We start from the raw sequence: 23521 nt of genomic DNA on the forward strand, positions 1-23521 counted from the left end.
TAGCTACAAGAGGTTCTCTCTTCTTAAAAAAAAATCCCACACACCCTAGGATTAAATCAGCCTTAATTTATGACAAAAAGTGTACCATGGTGTAAGCCCTATGAAGGAATGGAGCACACTAGCAAGATTGTCTTATCCTAAATGATTGCTGCTTAGGTAAGTGATCATACTGAAGCAAAACATTATTCATGTTAAGGCTGCAAAACATAAGCACACTTTTGAAATGCATCATACCTTTCGGAATACAAATGATTCTTCATTGTAAACAGGATTCAAACCATTGTTCATCACCATCCGTGTTCGGAATTCTTTACGTATCGTGTCGGTGGGAAGGCCATACATATCCACTTCTACATAAGTACCAATTTTTTTGTCTGATAAGAACTGGCCAGATATTACCTTTAAACAAAAATATAAAACGGTACAGTACACAAGTCAGATGAAAACTACAGCACACTCAGTGGACAACAGGTCCACATACAAAGGTGGTATACCTCATGCTATCTTAGAGGGAGCTACAATGTGAAAGATGGGGTCCAAAATGCCTTTACATGAGCATCTTGTGTTTTCCCTTCTCTAGATCCAACAAGGGATATTTTAAGAGCCATCTTCAAACATGCTGAAAGGGAACTGTCACTACTTCCAAGGAAGGAAAATGGGGTGTCTATGCTACTTTTTGACCTTTCTTGGTAATGTTTTTCTGTTCCTCCTTGTGCTGAGTGTGATTGTCAGCAGCAGGGAGTCTCCACTACCCTTGGAGCATCTCTGGATGATTTCTCACTGGAAAATCTATGGCCCCAAAGAGATGGGGCCAAATGAAGAGGCTTCTGGTCATTTTGGAGGCATTCCGTTTCCATGAAGCATGCCTCCAAAGTAACCAGAAGCTGTGCCGCAACTGCACTCTGATCCTTAGGACTGGAGCAAAAAGGATCTGAGAAAACCCAACTTCTGGCTGATGTTGGTTGTTCCCTGATCCTTGGCCTGCCTTGGGGGTGGGCCCAGGCTGCTCCTTCGCACCCGTCTGCCCCACTTCTTCAAATATGTATAACTAAAGCCCACTGGTTTGACAGGGTTTACTTCTAGATAAGTGGGAACCTTGAAATGGAGTGATGTACTTTAAAAGAACACTATGGCGGGTTACAGACCGCTATTAAAGTACGTGCAGAGTGCATACTAGGGTTAGGAAGGGGCGGTGCTTCAGCACCCCCCTAACCCTAATACGCGCTCCGCGAACACAAAATGGCGGCGGCCATTCCACCCGGCCGCTGCCATGATGGCGTCACGAACGCGCTGCCTCCAAACGAGGTGGCGTGGACGTGATGCCATCGCTCCATGCGAGGGTGCTTAACGCGCCCTTTCTGCGGAGCAGGAAGGAGCTCCGAAACGGAGCTCCTTCCTGGTTTGCGTCGCTCGGCGCAGCCTTCAGATGTGCCCAGCTATGCAAGGGAGAAAGGGGCCAAGCGGCCCCTTTCTCCTCCTCCCCGCCACTGCGGGGTGTCCTTAGGGCTTGAAGCCCCAAGGACATCCCTTTCCAGGCTGCAGGGAAGCAGCCTTTTGCCCCACGGCCCGGAAAGCAGCGGATCAGGGCCTCAGCGGCTGCTGTTCTGGCCACTGAGGCCCCGATACACTGGGGAAAGGCGCACCTACAGGCCTTTGGGGCGGTCTGTAATGCGCCTATATGTCTCAAGAAAGAAGGTTCACAGGAAGTCGCACAAGATATGAACAAAGGAAACTACTTTATATTAAATTAGATCATCTAATTTATCATTATTTCTTCCTCATATGAACAGTCCAAGATTTTAGGGAGAAATATTTCTGATTTTCTTCCTGAAGTTCTTCAACAGGGGCTGAATCTGGTATTCTGTGCACATTGACTCTGCCTCTGAGTCTGCCTCTGAGTTGTAGCCCTTAGAAAAGAATGAAGGGGTAAGAACTTAATTTAGGTTCACTGTTGATCAGTGCACTCAGAGATCCTGGCAATGAATTAAGCTTAACATCTCCTTTTTCTGAAAGTCTTCTCATCTTAAACACTTAAATAGCAGGCAGGTAGGGACAACGTGGTTGTTTTCATGTTGGGAATAGCTAAATTTACAACATCTGTTGAATTTACTCAGTGCATATATTTTTCTTTTTCTTTTTTAAAAAACAGAATTTAGCAAGTATACCTTCCTCCCTACTCCATATCTGAGAGGGAAAAAAACTGAGTTTAAAAAAATTCAAATGCAAGAAGAAGCAAATCTGATATTTACTCCCATCCAATTTAAATGAACTCTATCCATTTTTTGTCAAGTAGTGTATTTTCTTTTAGCAAAGTAGCTTGTTTTAGGCGGGGTTATGTCATATATGGTGGCATTCATGCCTCCTACCTGTACTGAACAAGTTGCTGCAATTACACCATCTACAGGAGTTTCTGAGAAAGGGTCAAATGTCCGATCGGGTCGCCTCATAAAATCTGGTTTAAGAAGAAACCTTTAAATAAAAAAGGCATGATTTTTATATGTGAAACAAAGTGTTTTTTTTTATCAAAGTGCATCATCTTGGAGACCTTAGTGGGCTGAGAGGAGATAAATTCTATAAATAAAAAGAAAGAAAGAAAGAAAGAAAGAAAGAAAGAAAGAAAGAAAGAAAGAGATACTGTTAGGTTTTCATCCTTTAAAAAAATACTTTTACTGGATTTTAAAAATTATTACTCTTAGATGCCTTGAGTGGTGTGGGATACACAAAAGTAGACTATACATTGATTATCATCATTCTGAAAATGTATTGCACCATTACTAGTTTTCAAACCATATAGTTAAAGATAAACATTCAAAATTTTACTCACTGAAACATAAAAAGTAAAAACACAACAATTAGTACATTATGGCGTGTTACGCCTCCCCCCTGCAGGGAAGCTGCAGCTGCCAAACCACACGTCTCCCCTGCAGCAGAAAAAGAACCCGCAAGAAGCGGGTTCTTTTTATGCTGTGGCTACGCCGCAACAAGTGTGCCGCTGGTGCACTTGTTACGCAAGTGCCGTGCGGCGCCGTGCAGATGCCGTGTGGCACTTGCGTCAAAATGCCATGTGGCGCTTGCACCGCCATTTTGATGCCCTCATCACGTGCTAGGGTTGAGGGGCGTCTGGAAGCACCGCCCCAAGGCAACCCTAGCATGTGATGAGGGCGTGCTTCAAGGCCCGTATGTACTGAGCCATGGTTTGTATTATCTCTGAATCTTTTCAGACATTTCTTTTTATAATCTGAACCATTTGTGTGATTTCCTTACAGAATAACTGGACCAAACTCCAAATTTGGTTATTTTTAATTGATGCTTCTTATCCAAGTGGCTGAGCATGTGTTAAGGCTGTGTATTACATGGTTGCCTGAATGCCTTTGTGACTCTTTTGTGGAGTAAAGGTTGGAGCCTTGACCAAGTTATGTTTTACATAAAAACTATAAAAAAGTTTATGGCAAAGTCATCTTGCAAATGTAACCCCAGTACAATTTTAGAGTGAAAAACAAATAAATCCTGTCCACCTCCAGAAGGCCATTTATGAAACTTCAAATCCATATAAATTAGTGATTTCTTATCGTTTAAACCTCACAACCAGCAAAAACCATACATTGCACCAACTTCAACACTGCCAGATTTGATATCTAGACAGCTGAATACAAACCCAGTTTTTCAAAGAATTTTAATGGAAGGGGCCAGTACCCACAACACCTCATTTAGTTTACAGATCTGATACCAGTCATCCCTTTCTACTCTCCAGTAAGGAAAAAACACACATTCAAATAACTCCAAAGGCAAATAAATCAGCATCAACTGATGATGTCTACATGGGTGCAATGAAAATGGATAATTAAATTCGACTGAATATGCATGCATGCATAAGCAAAAGAGAAATGAACTATTAGTAACTTGCCTACAATCTGTTCTTTTAAAACACAGTGTTTTAGATTCATCTGTACAGTATATATAAATTTATGCTTTGGCACGTACACTGTTGTGTCTTAGCAGAGTATGCAGAGGATGAAATGTGCATTTATAGTTTTTGCTGCTTTTATTTTAGTTGTTTTTGTTGTTATTAGCTTTTTATAACAGCATATTTAAAACAAAACCAATTTAACACTAAAACTATACAAAACATTAATAAAAGTACTAGTATTAAAATTCATTAAAAGACTATACACAAACCACACAGCATTAACAGCCTGGCCCTAATCACTTTGTAAAAGTCTGACAGCAAAAAACAAACAAACAAAAAACAAACAAAAAAAACCAAATGAGTTTTAACTTGCTGACAGACAGAAAGAAAGGATGGAGCCATCCTGGCATCTCAAGGGAGGAAGTTCCAAAGTCTGGTAGCAGCTACTGAGACGGTCCTCTCTTTAGTTTCCATCAAATGAGTACGAGAAAGTGCTGGGGCAGAGGGAAGGACCTCTCCAGACAATCTTAGATCTCTACTGAATACGGTCCTTCAAATATCCTGGGCCTAATCAAACCTAGCACTTTGAATTGTGCCCAGAAATGGACTGGCATCCAGTGGAACTGTTGCAACAAAAGAGTTGTGTGCTCCCTAAAACCAGCCTCAGTTAAGAACCTGCCTGCAACTCTTAGCGCTAACTAAAGTTTGTGAGTGCTTTTCAAAGGCAGCCCAACATAGAGAACATCATAGTAATCCAGATTAGCACTGGTGAGATGCAATAGTAATCATGTTTGTATTTTTACAGCATTTGCAGCTGTTATTGAAAATCTCCTTTCTTTTTTCATCAAGGTAAACTGGAAGCTAAGGAAGAATAAAATAAAGGAAGATAAAAGGGAAACAAGTTTGGGAAGTGTATGTGTGTGAGAGAAAAAGAGTTTTTTTCTGCATCTATTGGGCAAGGGATCAAATAGTAAACAGCCAAGCAAAACAAAAATCCCAGTATCTTCACTAAGGATATCCTTCCAGATGAAACCTCATGTGTGGCCCGCAGTTCAATTGAACTGCAAAAATAAGCAGTTTACCCTAACTCATTTCCAATCTGCAGTATGTCATTCATAATGAGAGTAAGAACAAACAACAACAAAAGGGACCATCTGCCAAGGAAGTCTGTAATGATTTTAATTCTTTGAATTAAAGAAGTTGAACTAAACAGTGTCAAATAGCTCGTATGCACGAATAGCCTGTGCCTGAAGGGAAACCAAAATGTTCCTGATCTGAGAGAGGAATTACTGAGGGCCAAACTAAGCCAAATAGTGGTAGGTGCGGTTGATGCCTGACTGAACAGTGTGCAAAAGCAGGGTATTGATAGTCTAACTATAACATCAAAAGGGGTGCCTGGATGATAGGAAGTGGATATAAATCCCCATCATTCAATCTTTAACACTGGCCTAGTTCCAACTCTGTAAATGAGCAGTGTGGAAGAAGTGCCTGGGGCAGACCATTAGATATGAAGGACAGAAAGATCTTACATTCTCCAGCTGGTGATGAAAAGCAGACCTCCTCCAATCTTACTTCATACATGACTGGAGGACGGAGACACATAACAAAACGGGGTTGTTGCCATCATGAAGAGTATGGCCCTGAAACACTTCTGCTTTTTACAATTGTGTTTTATCACAGTTAGATCTTCTGCTGTTGTGAATGTTCTCGGAAAACTACCAAGGAAGTTTTAAAACGTTTATTCAATATTTAAAATGCCTCACCGGACATTAACGTTTCTAACCTATATTTGCCAGAGTTAATTAGACCTTAACTCAACATAGCATTTAAGCCAGACATGGGCAACAGCCATGTGCTGGCAGGGCCACACTGGCCCACCATACAACTCCCCTAAAATCTCCCATTTTAATTTTTTTAGAATTTAAACTCAAATTTAGAATTTAAACTCAAAATGTCACTCATGCTCCTTAGACAATTCTGCCATGGGGGGAAGTAGGAGTAGGTTGTTTTATGTGTAGTAGAGACCTTACTTTCTATTTGTTTGCTTGCTTTTGAAAACTTCTCTCCTGCGCCTAAAATAGCCCAAGGAGAACATGTACCAATATACCAATGATAAAAGCTGGTACATTTTTTTTTAATGAATAAAAATAAAAAGGGGGCATTCCATACCCACTGGGTAGCCTTGAGGGGAACGCATGCAATTCTTGGGTGACACTTTGCCAACTCTTGATTTAACCTGAATAAATAATCCTTCTGTAAAGTCTTAACAGTGCTTCCTGTATTTACAGAACACGTTCAGGTTCTTCTTTAGCCTCTTTCCCCCCTAAGTGTAATTAGACCCTGGTTTTTGAGCTCCCTTCTATAAAACAGTACAGAGAATTTAATCTTTACATCCTGCTTTTCATATGCACCACATAATTAAAAGTGACATAGTTCTCCATAATGACAACAGATTAAATCATTACTCACCCGCATGACCCATTATATTCAAATTTTCCCTGATTCAACTGCATTGCTAAATCTGTCAAGAGACAAAAATAGTTTAGCACTTCATTCCTGAGTAACACTTGCTGCATCTGAACAGCCTTTTTAATCTAAAGGGATAATTTGTCCAGGACAGCCATTTTAACGAGAAAACATCTCCTGTGTATTCACTGAAAGTCCTTGTTCTCAAATCTACACATGCTTAATCCTGCTGAAGATAAAACTGCATTTCAAATGAGCAATGGCTTTCCATTACCTTCCATGCTATGACACTTGAGAAAGCATCAAAATGTTGTATATCTTACGAACCAACTAGTTCATGTTTCTGCAATTCTACCGGCTCCTAGTGAACCTCCTACTTTAAGTCTAATAGGACTGAATTCAAAAGCTGAATGGATGGATGGCCATTAGCAAGACAGATTTTTCCCATCCTCTCCTTTCTTTTCTGCAGATTCATGTGGCAGACAGAAACACTGACTATGAACTTTACTGCATTGGCCCTGGAATGGGTCTGTAGCGTTCCAAAACCTCTGTGAGCCTCTGCAACTATACTAATTAACTCTGTAATGCAAAATGGCAAATTCTATAGTTTTTTTGCTTCCCTACTTACAACCTTAGTGCCTGCTTGGCCTGGCACACATTATTCAATAATGCCAGGAGCAAAAATGATGACATCTGGCAGAGAGTTACAGTTTAAGCTGCCTTTCCTTGATATTCAGATGCAGTAGATGTATCTGTCTACCTGGAGTCTGATAGTTGAGTGAGACCATCTGGCATCCAGCGTTCCAGAAAATTTGAGGCATGTAATTGCTGGAATCCACTCTGCCTCCCTTTGGGTAAATCCGACTCATTTGACGTTTATTATAGCTGTGTTATTTGTTAAAGAAAATGGAATAACCAAGCAACATTTGCTCACACTTCATGTTCTTTTTTACCCCCAAATGTTCCAGTTCATAAGGCATTTGACACTACAATGATCATGTTTAATAAATGGTTGTGCATTATTTGGGTACCAAGTACTATCCCTCATCAGTGGTAATGTTAAAACAGTCCTATTATAGTACTCTCCATAAAAGGATACTTCACAAACTCAATTGCATGTGTTTTCAAATAACCTAGACCAACAGACTCATTAAAAGACGACATATTGTAGTGAATGTTGCGTTCTAAAAAGAAAATAAGTAAAAATTCCATTGTAAAACTTTGGGTGCAAAATTAATAGAATATCAAAAATGAAGTTAAACTTCTGAACACAAATACCTCAGAGATTCTTAGTAAAGAAAAGGCACAGTATAAAAATCTATAAAAAGATAAATTAAATTCAACAAAAATCAAATTTCGCTCATTTGTTTCTCAGTCATCTTCTTCAACACAATGACTTTTCAAATTAGTGATAATGTTGCCATTTCCCTCAAATTATGAATTCACCATGTTCCGAGCTAAAATATCAATGGCAATTCATATTTCTGAAAGTTAAATGAGTATTATAATTTTAAAAATACATATTTACAATAACCACATATTACTGAGCAGTGAAAAGCAAGCCAGCCAAAGGCATTTGTACCATGTAACAATTTTGCTTGGCATTGCTGAAATAGGTTCACATCTCGTAATTTGGTGCCTCCATGTGGACAAAGGATGAAATGAAATGTCAGGAAAAATGTAAGGTAAACTTCATAACTAGATTAATAATACTTTAAAAAAAGTTGGAAAATATATTTTACATTAACTGAACCTTTTTAGTTACCTTCCGCTACATGGAAACCTTGAAATTTTACAGGTTGGGCATAGTTGATCAACGCTGATAAGTATGGATGTATATTAGTTGTGGCACCTACATATTTGTAAGAAGCCATCCATGCTTGCTCATCTTCTGCAGTTATCACACCCTGAAAGCAAATTCAGAACAAAGAAATATATCATTAACAGCACCTTTTGGAGGGCTAAACTGTAATGAATTTAAAAGAGGATTTGGTCAGAATTTTTAGCAGAGAGCATACATGGATAATGACATAAAAGAGCCCTATTCCATCACCAGCGCATGCACATTATGCTTACATATAAGACATGTAGAGTGTCTGAGTACATCTGTAGTTAAAGATCTTATTATCATGATTACTGATTATTCTGTGTCACCATCAGCTCTTTCCAGAGCAATTTAAATACTAGGAGGAAGTTCCTGTTTTGTGACAACAGAATTTACGATATACATTTAAAATTTTTTGGAAAGGGAAGCAAGGGGGAAATATAGGGCTCAGTAAACAAATCAAGAGTGGGGGCAAGGGAAACAAAGGATGAATTTGAGAAATACAGTACAATATTCTGAAATTTGATGGAAACAGGGCTAAAGATTAAGATTCACCTTTATTAGAGATACAGACAGTATCTGGTCACATGGAGAACAGAGTGTCCTGTGCTCTATACTTGGCCTCAGTGTGTATTTTTAATTTTCCAATTTATGACCTTAGTACACACCTAAGCTTAATTTGCTGTTGTTGACTTCAAGTTATTTCCGACTTATGTTGAACCTAAGATGGCCAATTCACAGGGTTTTCTTGGCAAGATTTGCTCAGAAGGGTTTGCCTTTGCCTTTGCTCTCCTCTAAGGCTGAGACAGTGACTTGCCCAAGGTCTTCCAGTGGATTTCCATGGACAAGTGAGGATTTCAAACCAGGTTCCCAGAGTCATAGTCCAATGGTCGGACCACTGCACTATGCTGGCACACACCTTAATGTGTGTTTTCAGTGTTTCATCTTGAGACCCAGGGTGAAGGAACATGGATTTTTTGGGAATTATTCACCTTCCTAAGATAAATACAAAATACCTACCCTACATATTATCTTATTCAGTGCTAAACCTTGACTTGGAATACCATCTACCCTTCACTAATGCCTCCTGTGGTGTTACTACACTTAGCTAATAGAAATCTACAAAGACGAGTGCCAAGCAGTTGCCAAAATGGCCACCTTGTCATTTGGAAACAAAGTCATTCCTCCATTCCCATGTCAACAAAGGCCAGTAGAAGGCCTCCTGAATCATCGGCCATCCTTCAACCCTATCCTGTTTGAAGAAAGAAGAGGGAGAGAAGAAGGGAGCAGTGCTGCCTTCAGGCATGGTACTTCCCTACAGGCTGAGGAGTGTCAGCACTGATCTAAACTGTAGCAAACTGGATGGAGCTCTTGTTTCCATCCTCTCAAGGGCTAGTAGTGATGGTAGTGCCTTGCCCTTTTGACCAGGACAGAAGAAAAAAGATCATAAATGGTGACTCATCCCAGGTAGAAATAAACAAGCTTCAAAAATGTCAGCTTCTTTCAACAGCTCCAATGTATAAAAATCATGGCCATTCTCTATGTCAGTAATAGTAAAAGAGAGTAATTTTCTTCTTTTTTGTACTTCTAACAGGCTATAGCTGGTGTAAAGTAGAGGAAAGAGTGGCATCATGCAACACCCCAGGAGCCATTTGTTTGGGTCCAGGCCCTTCAGAAGTAAAGACAAACAAAAACCCTCCAAAAACCAACCCAAACCAAAACCTCAGAGAATATCACACAGGCCCCTGGAACGGACCTTGTGCGATAGAAAAGGGGCCAGGATGGGGCCGGAATGAGTGGGGGATGCATTTTACCACACACAAAAGTCCCCATTCCGTTCCCTTCCCTTCCCTTCCGTTCCCCATCCGTCCAACAGGAGGCGATTTTTGAGAACGGTTCAGTAACCATTCTCAAAAATTGCCTCCTGTGGGATGGATGGGGAACGGAACAGAAGGGAAGGGAACGGAATGGGGACTTTTGTGTGTGGTAAAATGCATCCCCCACTTGTTCCGCACTCATTCCTGCCCCCTTTTGTTCCATTCCGAATCCATCCTGGTGCAATAAACTTCTTTGATTCCTGCCCCCTGCAAAACCCATCAAACCCTTTTTGTCCCCAGGTGTGATCTAGGGGACACAATGGAAATTTTCACCATGTTTTTGGCGCTTTGGGCCATTTTAGACCCAGGAGAGGGCTTTTTCTAAAACAGGAATTGCACATGAACTGATTTCCTGTTGCTATAGAAAGGCTTCTTCCAGATCTAAAATGGTCATGGAGAACCAATAATAATAATAATAACAACAACAACAACAATAATAATAATAATGGAGAAAATGTCCTAGAGGGCATTTGGAGACATAGAGGATGTTTGGAGACAATTCTTTCTAAAGTGTGTGTGAGAGTGTGTGTGTGCACCTTGTGTAAGTGTGTGTGAGGTCTTTCAAGGTGTCCTGGGGCCCCCATAACCTTTCACAGTTGCCCACCATTAGTGGAGAGGGACAGGAGAAAGGAATAATTACAAGGTACTCAATAATTAAAACTTCAATAGGTCTGTTATAATATAGTACATAACCTCCAAGTCTCATGCATGCATTATTGGATCCAAAGAACCATGAGCTGCTATTTCTGCTGTTCTCATGTGCTTGCACAAGGATTTGCAAAACTCTTCATGCATTGTTATAATGAACAAATCCTTCAGCGAGCTTCAAGTTCTTGTTCATCAAGAGTTTGCTCTATGTTCTTGTGCATGTAGAAGATTTTTAGATTTCACTGTTATTTTTCTCATGCAATACTATATAGCACAAGGCAGAAAACAGTCTTCCAAAGAAACAGTCTGCATTGGAAATCTAGTTTTGGATCCAACCCACAGTTGTATGAATATTAGTCACCATTCAAAAAAAAAAAAAAAAAAAAAAGGGAAGGATCCCTTGACAATTCCACCTTGTGACCTACTTACTTTGCAATGCAGGGGAAACAGAAATCTTGGAAGTTTTTCTCTTTTTTTCAGTTGGCATCTGGCTGTCATATTACATTAAGTATAAATGGGCACCCAAGGCTCCTTGGCTACTTCTGAGATGCAGGCTGCTTCTAGAGCTAGAAGTGGCAGGAACAGATTCCCCCTCCATCTTACTCTTTCCCCAGTTCCTGCCCACCAAGAAAGTATTCAATATAATTGCCCTTTACTTCACTGCCATTTCCATTAAAAAGGCACAATGTTCATATCATTCTATAGCAGCTAGTCAATATCTTGGCAATAGCCTAGAGCTGTTAAATGATCTGCAACAAGAATTTGTATCATATATCAGAAGAAAGCCTGCAAGTATGAGATGCTTATAGGGTGAGGGACAAAAGAGAGAGAAGGCTGTAATCCAGGAAAGATGTCTCTTTTTCCATCTGTCCTTTTAAACAGTTAACTATTTTAACTGCACGTCTATTTTAAAGTCAATATTCCTCTAACTAAGAAAAATATGGAAAGAAAGATCAACCTTTCAAATCTATTGTCATGTTCTCCTTGACATTTTTCTTTGACATTTCTCCTGGTCCATAATTAGCTATGAAATATTTTGCATGCCCTTTGAAAAGATAGTAGGAAGTGGAAAGGGTATTAGAAAATAATTGAAAATGAATGAAAAATACGTTTCTCGAGTGCTGGAAATCCTAATGGGTATACTAGAGGTACAAAAATCCTTGAAGTTCAGGAATTGCTCTATACAAAACATATATATTTCCAAAAAAAAGGGCAGTATTTTATGCACAGAAACAAGTACATCTGTACGGGGAAAAAATCCGTGTATTAAAATATTTTGTGAAGTTGAAGGCTTTCACGTCCAGAAAGCATAGTTTTTTGTGGGGTTTTTGAGCTATGTTGTCATGTTCAGAAAGTTTATTCCTGACATTTTACCAGCATTTGTGGCTGGCAACTCCTCGATCCTCTGTACTATTATGTTCCCTGCAGTGAATCCAGGAGTTGCCAGCAACAGATGCTGGCAAAACATCAGAAATAAACTCTTCCAGAACACAAACACACAGCCCAACCCCTCCCACAAAAAACGATAAAAATATTTTCTTTGCAGAAAATCTTGCTTTCTGTGCAGCAAACGTGTATACTGTGAAGGAAACTTGTTTTCTAAGCACAGAATGCCATTTTCTACATTTAAAACCATGTGTATTTTGTTTTGGACAGAGTAAATCCTGAACTACAGGTAGTTTTCAAAAACTTTACAGTTTTGGCAGACTTTTTCACAGGGAGGAGAGAAATGCTAAAATTATTCATTTCTGCCTGTAAAAACAAAATTTAGGAAGATGTACATTCATAAAAGATAGTGGTGGATCAGTTCATATGGAACTGATTTGATCGCTGTGGCATAATTCCAAGCCATTTCAGAATGGTTGGCCTCTTCTATATAAACAACAGAAAAACCATAAAAGATGGGCAGACAGAAACTCATACTTGGTAGGCCTGTAGGAATCAGAAGAATCTTCACAGACGAGAAACATGGAGAATGGGCAGCAGTAGAAGGAGGTTCAAGCGAAGCGTTGCCAGAGAAAAGTTTAACATGCAACCACCACCTCTGCCCCAAAGAAAAGAAAGAAAAAGAAAAAGAGAAAGCAAGAGTAGAGGGGGATATGAAGAGAGGAGAAGGAAGTCAAAGTGGCCAATCATTCTTCAATGAGCTAACTACGTAAACATCTGCATTAGCCCAAGGCAGCGAAGGCATGCAGACAACTTAAGCACCCAACTACCCTAGACAGAAGGAGGGGTAGTTGGATCTATAAAGAAAGAGCCACCATGACAATCATAAATAATCTAATAAATCCTGAGGAATAGCTAAAGAGAAGGCTAAATGATGCAGTGAGTTAAGAATGCATTCTACAAAGCAGGCTTGTTAGGTGCACAGAAATGAAGAAATTAAAAGCTGTAAAATATCTCATGGGTCACCTTTTTATTGTTTTCTTGTTCAGAATCGTCCACAGCCTAAGGGGAAAAATACAGATATTATCCAAAGAAGTTGCAGTATCACATACTCATAACTCAAAGGGAACGGGGAAGGCATAAAGCAAGAGGGAGAACTGGACTTTTCATTTTAAAATTATCCTTTCCACTAGGTGTATGCTTAAACTAAAGCTGCTGTTTAAAAAGCAAGGCAGTTTGCAAGGTAGCAAAGGGAAGGCCCTTGGTGCAGAAGGGATGACAAGGTATAAGTGGGAATAAGATCAGGGATTGTATCTGGGTCCATGTCAGCACTGGATGAAAAAACCAATGAACTGAAGCTGCTCCATACTTCACATTTGAGGAGCTGTCGACAATTCTGTCCCTGAAGTTAATAGAGATTGACATCTGAAGACATTATTCTGGAATATCTATTACATAGCTAAATACTAGGGGATGAAAGCAGCCAACCCAGATCATAACCAAGGACATGCTAATTAACGGGAAGGAGTTGCATGCCTTTTATTTCATGTAGCCACAAACATACCGTGCTAAATGGACAACTCCCAACTTGGTTAGATGGAATCTGAAACTCCATAGGAAGCAAAGAAAAAGCAAGTGAGTTGTGTTGGCATTCTTGAATTAGTAGTTTTAGTTCAGAGACATTTTTAAAAGAAAAAAAAGCTGATGATAAAGAGAGTTTCTACTGGTAGAGCCACCTCGATCAAGATCAGAAGATAACTAGGTAAGAAAGAAGGAGCTAGAATACCAACATGAACAAAGTTATAAAATGTTTCAGAATTTTAATTTTCTCCTTGAGTTAGCAGGATTTGATCTGTTTACTTTGCTAACTGCAATGTTTCATAACAAAGAGCCACTTGGTACCTTGAATGGAATAGTAAACTATACCAATTAACAGCAACGAGAGCAATACCTTTATTCGCCTGTTTTTATGATGCCTTGCTACCAATCTCAAACTGGCTCTTTCAAATGCTTCTTCTAACTTTACAGAATTCTGGCTCGCTAATTATTTCCACAGTTATTCATTGTAAAATCTTTATTCATAAGGTGAATAAGACAGATTCACTGTACAGTGAAGGCTAAGTATAACACAAAAGCAGTTCTGTCCAGCAGCAACCTGCAGTGAATAAAGTCAGACCCTCCCTTCGTGACTCTGATCCAAATCACATACACACAAGGATAATCAATACAATGTGCACAGAACATGAGATGTAGCTTTCTCTGAGTATCTGCACTGCACACTTTGAAGATTTTCATACCTGGCTGAATCACTGGGAAAATGTCACTCAAATGTCCCTCAAACATGGAGGAAGCGCGTGTGTGTGGGAGCGACGATTGCATGACGATTGAGGAAGCGCACCTGGCTTCCACACATGCACGCTTCCCCCATGTTTGAGGGACATTTTAGTGATGTTTCCTCAGCAATTCAGCCAGGTATGAAAATCCTCTCTGATCCAGTTTTCATGACCATCTTAATGACGTGTCTTTTAATTAAAATATATGCAGAAAAAGCAGCCTTACCTTTTTCACATTGTTGGCTACAGATTCTTTTTGGCTCAAGTCATCTGCAGAGAGTTCACTTCCAAATTTGTACTCTGGATGAGCTTCCTCTTCCTGGTCAGCTAAATGCCCACATAGGCCAAAAGAAATAAGAGACCGGGGGTAGTAGGAGAAACAGTGAAAATGAAGGCAACAATACAGATCAAATTCAAAGAGTTCACCAGAAGTTTTTAAAAGGCTCCCATCTTACCCATAAATAAAGAACTCCTCCCAGTAACAATAATATAGCAGCACTTAAAATATGGATTAAAACTCTGTAGGCAAAAAAGTAGCTATCAGAGGCACCTCAGAAGGAGAATGCTGTGTTTGGCAATGGCTCACTCCATGACTATACCTGTAGCAATCATCCATTACCTCCTTTGCTCATTTAGGCCTTCTTAGTATATAACAAAGACTCAACAAGATATTCTGTTGCAGGTGGTTGCAGATATGACCATGTCACCCTCTGCTGTTGCACAGCACTTATGTGCCTTTCTAAGAGGCAAATATTAGAGCCACAATATCAGTACCAGCTCTGTGGGCCCTGCATGGTAGTTCAAATCCATTAAACCCCTATCCTACATATTAAACCAACACAATACTATGGGATCAGTCCACATGTGAATATTTCATGAACTCACTGCATTTACTGCATATAATTTTAGAATACACAGGACAGTTATAAATATTCATCTTTTTTCCCCCTCAAGAGTGGAAGCTCATCTCACTATGGTCATTATGAGACCACAAACAAAGAAACCAATAAATGCAATTCATTAGCCTCACACTAAGGCTAACTGCCAAGTGAACTCAGATACTATAATTGTCAGCAGAGGTTTATAAAAAGATTATGATTTTAAAATACCATCTTACCACTTTCTATCTCTTCTTCATTATCATCTTCTAAGATGCTGACAGGAGCAGCAGTTTCACCAGCTTCCATCATACTTTTCAAAGTTTCAAGCTGTTCTATTTAAAATAAAATGGATGCACCACACACATACAAAAGAGGGGGGGGGCATAGTTTATTAGTCAAAATATGTTGTAAAATCATTCAGTTGTTAAGGCTTGAATTTAAATGGACAGGCCAACCTTTGACAGCATTACATTACTGAAGAATACTGACATCTAGAATTCTCAGTCAGCCCATTAAAGTCTGGGCTCTGTGAAATTCCATTCCAGCCCAACTTGTTGGTGGTATCTTGACTAATTTATGAATTACTGACTAAAACACATGAATTATCATCATATGGAAGTCACACAGAATACAGTACACAATCAAGTGGTTGATGATCTGGTTTAGTCCTATGAGACTGTGACTAGTCTCTGTAGTATGAGGCCATGAGCCAAATAAAACATCCTCCCCGCATTTCCACAGCAAGTAGTCCTGATGATACAGGGCCAAATCTCAGGTTCTGGCGAGAACTGTCCAGACAATGTCCAGCCTGTTCAGCACTGAAACTGCCATAAACCCCTCTTAAAATGGTATTTTGAAGAGGATCTTTTAAATGGATTTTTAAAGAGAGGGACAAACAGACAAACAAACCAAAAACCACTTCACCACTTGCTCTGGATTTGCGACACTGGGTGGCTATTCATATGCATGTTCCTCTGTGCCACCTGGCAGTGGTACCATTGATGCAAGTCACTTTGTCTGGGTCAGAATGAGGTGCCCAGCCATGTGAGTGATGCTGGGAACTTTATTCTTACTTCAGAGTGAGCAACTTGCAGCAGTGGCGCTGGGCAGCACAGCAGATGCATATGTGAACAGCCATTCAGTGTGGCAACTGAGTGCCTTGCACTCTGGCAGGACATTAGAGCAGCTCCAGGACCAGAATAGTCTGGACTGTTCTTGGATTCTGGCCAGTATGGACCCACCCTGAGAGAAAAATAGTGATGTAAAAATGTTGTTGGCCCTACTCATGTGACCTGTCTCTTTCAGTGTTACTCCATGATGATGGGCCTCCTTTATTGACAATTAAATTACTGGCCTAATATGAAACATTTTTCAGGTTTTTGATTTTAAAACACATCTCAGTTCTTAAAAGGAAATAGCAGAGACAAGATATGGAGTTTCAAGCATTCGCTCTACCACTAAAGTATGGCTATATTAGCATTTTATAATCCTTTGACGGTTTACTTGAAAGAGAATCCCATTATACACAGTGCATCTGACTCCCAAGTAATGGCGCAGAGGACTACATTTATTGTCCCCAAATAACTTCATCACTGTATTTATAATGGTTTGTCTGCTAGTTGGTTTATGATGGGGACTGGAAAGATAGGGAATTACTTCCACTCTTTGAGTTCAATAGACAAAATGTAACTAGCCAGTTCCTCTGGCAAAACTACAAGACTCTGAAATACCAAAGTGAAGATAGAACCCACCATCACTAAAAATCACAACAAAACTGAAACAGATAGTCAAAGAATTCTCTTTTATACCAAAAAGTGTGTCTTGTAAAAACACAGCAAGATCTCGTGAGAAGGCAAAATTTAATAAGATAACAGAACAATTCAACAATCCTCCAATTAGCCATTTTGCCATGCTGCATTAATGAGTAAAACAACAGCAAAAGAAAAGTCTATTATTTCCTGAGAACACTGGAAGCAACTGAGAAGTTTTAAATACAATGTTGTTTTTTATTGTAAGTTATTAACACCCAATGCTTTTAATTGCACTGTACTTACTTTTCTCCACTTCAGGTTTCAACCTCTTGTTTTTTATAAGAATCTTTCTCTTAAGGTCATTTGGGGAAGGCAAGGGTCTTCCTGCTTCAAGCTATAAACAAGAAAAAAGGCATAACTAAAAAACTAATTTGGGCAAGTCACACTCTCTCAGCCTCAGGGGAAGGCAATGGCAAACCTTCTCTGAACAAATCTTGACAAGAAAACCTCATAACAGGTTTTCTAGGATGACCATAAGTTGAAATCAAATTGAAAGCACACAACAACAACAACAATAAACATGAGTTTTGCACATGCTTCCTTAAAATGTGTATTATTGTCCTTTGCTTAGCTCTGCCCACAATTTTCTTGAAAAAAAGAAAGCCACACAAAGAACAAAGCCACCTGTAATTTGCCATCACCTCTAGTGAAGGAGAAGATAGCCATCTTTTTCTTCCACTCTTTCATGGCATTTGCTGAAGTATGTTATCCTATTCAAGCACTTTCCATAACTTGCCAATTAGGAAAGTGCCCTCTGAGATTGGTCTATTATTATTATTATTATTATTATTATTATTATTATTATTATTATCCTGCTGTTTTCCCACAACTGGGACTGACAGCAGCTTCACAATATTAAAAGAACAATACAATTAAAACATAGAAAAGAGGTGCATTAAAAAGGAATTAAATTATTACAATGTTAAAACAGATAGCTATTAAAAGTATAAAATACATTTGAAAAAGAGAAAACTGTATAACATATTTTAAAATAGAACAACATCCCAAGCTGGTCCTTTACAAACATTCCATTTTAAAAGGCGTTCCAGAGTCTAGGGGCAGCCACTAAGAAGGCCCTCTCTTGGGTCCCCACGGACTGTGCTTGTGTTGGGGACATAGGAGAAGGGCCTCTCCAGAGGATCTCAGATCCCAGGCTGGTTCACATAGGGAGATACGGTCTGCTAAATAGCATGGACCATATAGGGCTTTATAGGTCATAACCAATACTTTGAATTGTGCCTGGAAACAAAATGCCAGCCAAACTGTCAGACTACTAAATCATACTTTCTTAAATCAATCAATCAATAGCCATGTATATACAGTCAGCCCCCCATAGTCATAGATTCTGCATCCATGGTTTCAACCATCTGTGGCTTGAAAATACTTTTTAAAAAACAAAACAAAAAGCAATTGGAAATCCTGATTTTTAGAATTTTATGTAAGGGGCACAATTTTACTATGTCATTGTATTTAATGGTACTTGAGCATCCATGGATTTTGGTATCTATTGGGGGGGGGGGGGTTGTCCTGGAACCAAACCCCAGCAGGTACCAAGGGCCCATTGTATGCTCATTTAGGAAGCAGTGGGGAATTAGGCAGGTTCAGCAAGGTACCAATCAGGTTGCAATTCCCAGACTTAACAGCATGAGTCTTGCAACAAGACACTGCAGTCCGTTCAGAATCCAGCCAGGCCTCCATGCCCTCTTCCAGGATACTCCATTTCCCCCCACTTTTTCCTCTCAGCCAGCCGGTACAGATTTTTACAACCGATGAACAAGGCAATTTCTGTCTTGCAACTGCTACTCCTTTTAATGTTTTCATTATATTTGTGCACTTTTGCAAACTTGACATTTCTTAAGGCCTAATCTCACTGTAATCATTGCTACAACTCTGTAAAGGAGGCAAGTAGTATTACTTTCATATTGTAGATGTAGGACTGAAGCTGGCCTAAGATCACTTGTGTTCAAGGCAGATGTGAGATTTGAATGACTGAATTCATTACTATGTGTTACTCTTTGCTCAGCCTCTTAACCACTTTGATATGCCAGTTCTGATACAGTCGGCAATTAAAATCAAAGTATTAAAAACTTTACCTGCCATATACAACAAAAGCCTGACATAATAAAACACCTTTCAGGAACCAGAAAGAAATCACCCATCCATCTTACACAAGGAAAGGCATCCAGAAATCTAGGGGTGGCCCCTTAAGTATTGTGGGCCTATGCCCTTTAGAACTTTTAAACATCATCACTAACGTTTAGAATTCTGCTCAGAGGCAAACTGGCAACCAGGTGTAAATGCTGGAGAATCAGTGTAAGACAATTCCCAGGTAAGCACTCACTGACATCTTTCGATTTGCAGTGTGGACCAAATGAAGCTTCTGAAGACTTTCCACAGAAATCATGTCTAAATAATCCAGCTAGGATGCAATTCAGCTATTAATGACCACTGCCAAGTCTGTTCTCAAGAATGGGTGCAGGCAGCCCACCATTTTCAGCTGGCCAAAGGCACTGCTACAACTACAGCCATCACCTGATGATCTAGATGTAAAGCCATGTCTAGGAACACTTTCACACTGTGAACCTGATTTGTCAGAAAGTGTACTTCCTGATGCAAAACAGATAGAATCCCTGTTTCAGAATCTGTCCCCATCTTGGACCAACTATCTTGTCTGGGTTAGACAATTTGTTAGTCTTCATCCAAAATTGCCTCCAGGAACTAATTCAAAACATCAACATTATTCTTGGTGCTAGATGAAAAACTGAAGTGAGTTGTGTGCCATTCTTATATTGGTGAAAATGCACTACAATGGCCAGTTTCTCAGAGGCAGGCAGGCAATGCCTGGTCTGAGATGCCCATAGCCAGTCTCTTTCCTTCAAGTGTAAAGTATCAACATGAAGTCACATTTGTGTGCCTTTATCCTTCAGGCTGGCAGTTTCATTATGAGGACACTAGGGCCAGTGACTCTCCTTCAGATAGGCAACATCAGTATGATCTCACAATGGGTTAGTCTCTATCCTTCAGGCAGCAACACTGCAATGAGATCACAATAGACAGTCACTACTTCAAGTGAACAGTGTCATGTGAGGTCACAATGGATAGCCTCTCTCTTCTACATCTTTTTTTTCCTTCACTGAAGCAGAAGCAGCATGTGGGTACATTCCCGCCTCTTCTCTTCAAAGGCTGAAAGAAGCAATATATGTGAGTGGAGGCCTTGAGATGAGCATATGTAGGGACAGGTGGGCAAACTTTTTTGTGTTTTGTTTTGTTTTGACTGTGGTGGTCAGTAACCATGTGTGGTCACTAACATCTCTCTCAGGGAAACAAGGATCCAGATGTGGCTTGAGAAGACACAGCCTATCAAAGGATCAGAACTTGTAGGTAAGAAGGTACACCAGCTTTTTCAGGATAGAAACACACACAAAAGGAAAACAAAATAGTAGGGTTTGTGGGAATTTCAGCAGCCCCCATGATATAACAAGTGCCTACATATGGAGTTAGAAATGGCCACAGCTTTTGAGGAAGTGGCAGTCTGTAGATGAGCAGAGGGAAATACAGCAGGGACTGAAACTCCAGAGTGTCTTGCCTGGAGAAGCAACAGATTAGGAGAGACCATAGAATTGGCACAGAATATAAGAAGATAAGACCAAGAGAAGCCATCTTTTGGGTAAAGGGAGTTGAGAGGTAAGAAAGACAATTATTACCCTAGACTCAGCAGTATCTCATTCACTCCAAGTCACAGGGGTACTGAGGGAACCCCACAAGGGAACTTCAAGTAAAAAGAGCCTTCCCTTAGGGGCTCAACAGACAGCCCCTAAGGGGCGGCTCCGTGCCACCCCTGGAAGCACCAGACCAGAGCCATGGCAACCGCATGCTGTGGCCCCAATATGGCCTTTCTGCGGCACAAAAAGAAGCTGCAAAAAGTGGCTGCTTTTTCTGCCAAAGAAAGGGCATTTGTGCTGTTGCAGTGGCAGCTTTTTGGTACTCCTTTGGTGCAGCATGTTTAAATGCTGTGCCAACGGAGTGCCGTGACACCCTCCGCCATGTGGTTCAGCATGCAGCATGACGCCAGTGTGATGGTAGTGTGTGGGTGGCTGGTGTGTATACACCACACCCTCATGCCGGCGTATAATGCCAGTCTGTTTAGCCCCTCAGTGCCCATAAGACATCTGATTACAAACTCCAGATGGTACGGCAATTTTCCTTGCTGATTCAGGATGTTGGGGACTGTGGTAAAGAAGATTGGAATGAAAACAGGGGGGTGGGATGAATAAAACAAAGCAGTCCCTATACAAGGTGTTTCATTCCTAAAGAAGAATAGCATATTCTGAAAGAGGAAGTGAACAGAGAACAAGATGTAAACATTATATTTGGTTTATCCCTGAAATGGTGTCTCATTTGGAAAAGAAATCCTACAAAAGGAAAACTGCCAGGCTCCTGTACATAGCATTTGTAGTAGACAGAAACTCAAATCAACAGCCAGCTAATAATAATTTTCACAGTGCCCTCACTCCATGGCCTTTACTGAGAATTGCCAAGTTGTAGCAGAATCAAACAAAGCCAAATTGCGCAATTTCTCTTTGTGTCCCATAGTGCTGCCCAGTGCATTTCCAACACCAGTCACTGCAGCCCTTGCTTTTTCAGTTCTCTTCAGCTTAAAATGTTATAGAGCTTTGGACCCCAGCTTTACTGAAGGCAGCCAGAAGGCAATACTTACTTTAATTTTTCCATTTGCTTTTGTTAACGTAACAGCTAAAACTAATTTTATTAATTGCATATCATTATCACATTAAAAACAACTAAATGCCTATTTATATAATTTATTTTAACTGACCTTGGAATCCCAGTTAATACTTCACATATTATTTCACACTCCTCCTCCTCCCCCCCCACACACACTGGGATTAATCTCCACCTTGGAAAAATATATATTGTAATGTTTTTACGGGAATGACAAATGTGCGGTGTAGTGGTTTGACTGTTGAAATAGGATGCTAGAATACCAGAGTTTGAATCCTCTCTCAGCCATGGAAGCCCACTAGGTGGCCTTGATGAGTCACACACTCTCAGCCTCAAAGGAAGGCAATGGCAAACACCTTCTGAACAAATCTTGCTGAGAAACCCCCGTGATAGTTTCGCCTTAGGGTTGCCATCAGTCAGAAATGATTTGACAGACCAGCACAGAACAACAACAACAATCTATTAAGGATGGTGTAAGTGGCATTGGGGTTATTTGAGAGTATACTCATGTCACTACCAACAAAATCTTATTATAATCATTAATGACATTATTATCATTATTCCTTATGATTTTTTCAGGGAAGTAGCCATGCTAGTCCGCTGCAGCAAAACCAGCTGTTCTGTAGTACCTTAAAGACTGATATGTTCATTATGGCATAAGATTTCACAGACAAGAGACCCCTTGAGCAAATCTATGAATGTATGCATATGAGCATATGGTTAAATTATTTATAGCCTTTCAGCTAAAAGGCTCCTGAATGACTTACAAATAGGATAGTTCCCTGTCAAATATAAATAAATAAATAAGATTTACAGGGAGTAACTGTAAAGAGCAGGTTTACAAGGGGAGAAATGTGCCAAAAAAAGGAATATTCTGAGAAATTAAGGAGTAAGGATAACTAGAAGCAACAGCATTCAGGGGCTTCATGTTGCAGAAACCGAATATCACCCAGGTCTATGAATATACATGATACATGCCACCATATTTTGTCGAAGTTTTTAACAAGACAATGTAAACCAAATGATTGTAAGATACCTACTGGATGTGATTCCAGTGGTTGTTTCAGCAGAAGGTCTCCAAAAATATCTTCACAATATTTTGACATTTTGTACTGTTGATATTTGCTAGGAGAAAAGACATCATCATGAATGATCATATAATAGGGTGTTAAATCTAATCTATTGTTGCATAACTGAAAATTATATTCAGCCACATACAAAAGCTTAAAACCTAAAATAATTGGGTAACTGGTTTAAAATAAACATATGGAAGTATATAATGGCTTTCAAGTATATTAAAACTTTTGTTTTAAACCTAGTGTGGGAAAGAATTTAAATATGACATTTTAAATAAAAAAGTACAAATATATAATCAAAAGTGACCTCAGATTTAACTTAGCCCAGTAATGTTAGAATGCTGTCATTAGGAACAGTTTTGCCATATTTTCTTCTTAATTGCTTCATTAAAAATGCAAGAGGAATGATTTTTCGTGATGTACCTGCAATGATTTTCAAATGACAGGATGACAGGATAGTCAGATGTTACAAACGCTGTTTCCTTAATGGCTTGAATCACGTCCTTCCAAACAGAATAGGAAAAGTTACATGTGAATACTAAGCGATCAAAACTATCTTAAACACAAAAGA

The 23521-nt window shown here is 39.7% G+C and overlaps 1 protein-coding gene across 16 annotated transcripts in view; it reads right to left on the bottom strand.

Annotated features, from left to right (window-relative positions):
- Positions 1 to 23521, bottom strand: part of PLCB4 (phospholipase C beta 4) — a 214531-nt gene that overhangs the window by 35897 nt on the left and 155113 nt on the right. For 9 of the 16 annotated variants that reach the window (XM_089519299.1, XM_089519298.1, XM_089519295.1 and 6 more), the window contains 13 exons: positions 23374 to 23453; positions 22915 to 22999; positions 17378 to 17468; positions 15560 to 15655; positions 14669 to 14769; positions 13674 to 13718; positions 13136 to 13171; positions 8139 to 8280; positions 7473 to 7557; positions 7134 to 7258; positions 6377 to 6428; positions 2367 to 2469; positions 235 to 399 (listed from right to left, as the gene is read on the bottom strand). In XM_089519299.1, the coding sequence (XP_089375425.1) occupies positions 235 to 399; positions 2367 to 2469; positions 6377 to 6428; positions 7134 to 7258; positions 7473 to 7557; positions 8139 to 8280; positions 13136 to 13171; positions 13674 to 13718; positions 14669 to 14769; positions 15560 to 15655; positions 17378 to 17468; positions 22915 to 22999; positions 23374 to 23453 (1206 nt within the window). The remainder of the gene's footprint in view (positions 1 to 234; positions 400 to 2366; positions 2470 to 6376; positions 6429 to 7133; positions 7259 to 7472; positions 7558 to 8138; positions 8281 to 13135; positions 13172 to 13673; positions 13719 to 14668; positions 14770 to 15559; positions 15656 to 17377; positions 17469 to 22914; positions 23000 to 23373; positions 23454 to 23521) is intronic. The other 7 variants (XM_089519297.1, XM_089519294.1, XM_089519301.1 and 4 more) reach the window with 3 other exon arrangements.

This window comes from Sceloporus occidentalis, unplaced genomic scaffold (assembly GCF_023333645.1).
Source record: "Sceloporus occidentalis isolate IW3139 unplaced genomic scaffold, rSceOcc1.0.p SCAF_4, whole genome shotgun sequence".
Lineage (NCBI taxonomy): Eukaryota > Metazoa > Chordata > Lepidosauria > Squamata > Phrynosomatidae > Sceloporus > Sceloporus occidentalis.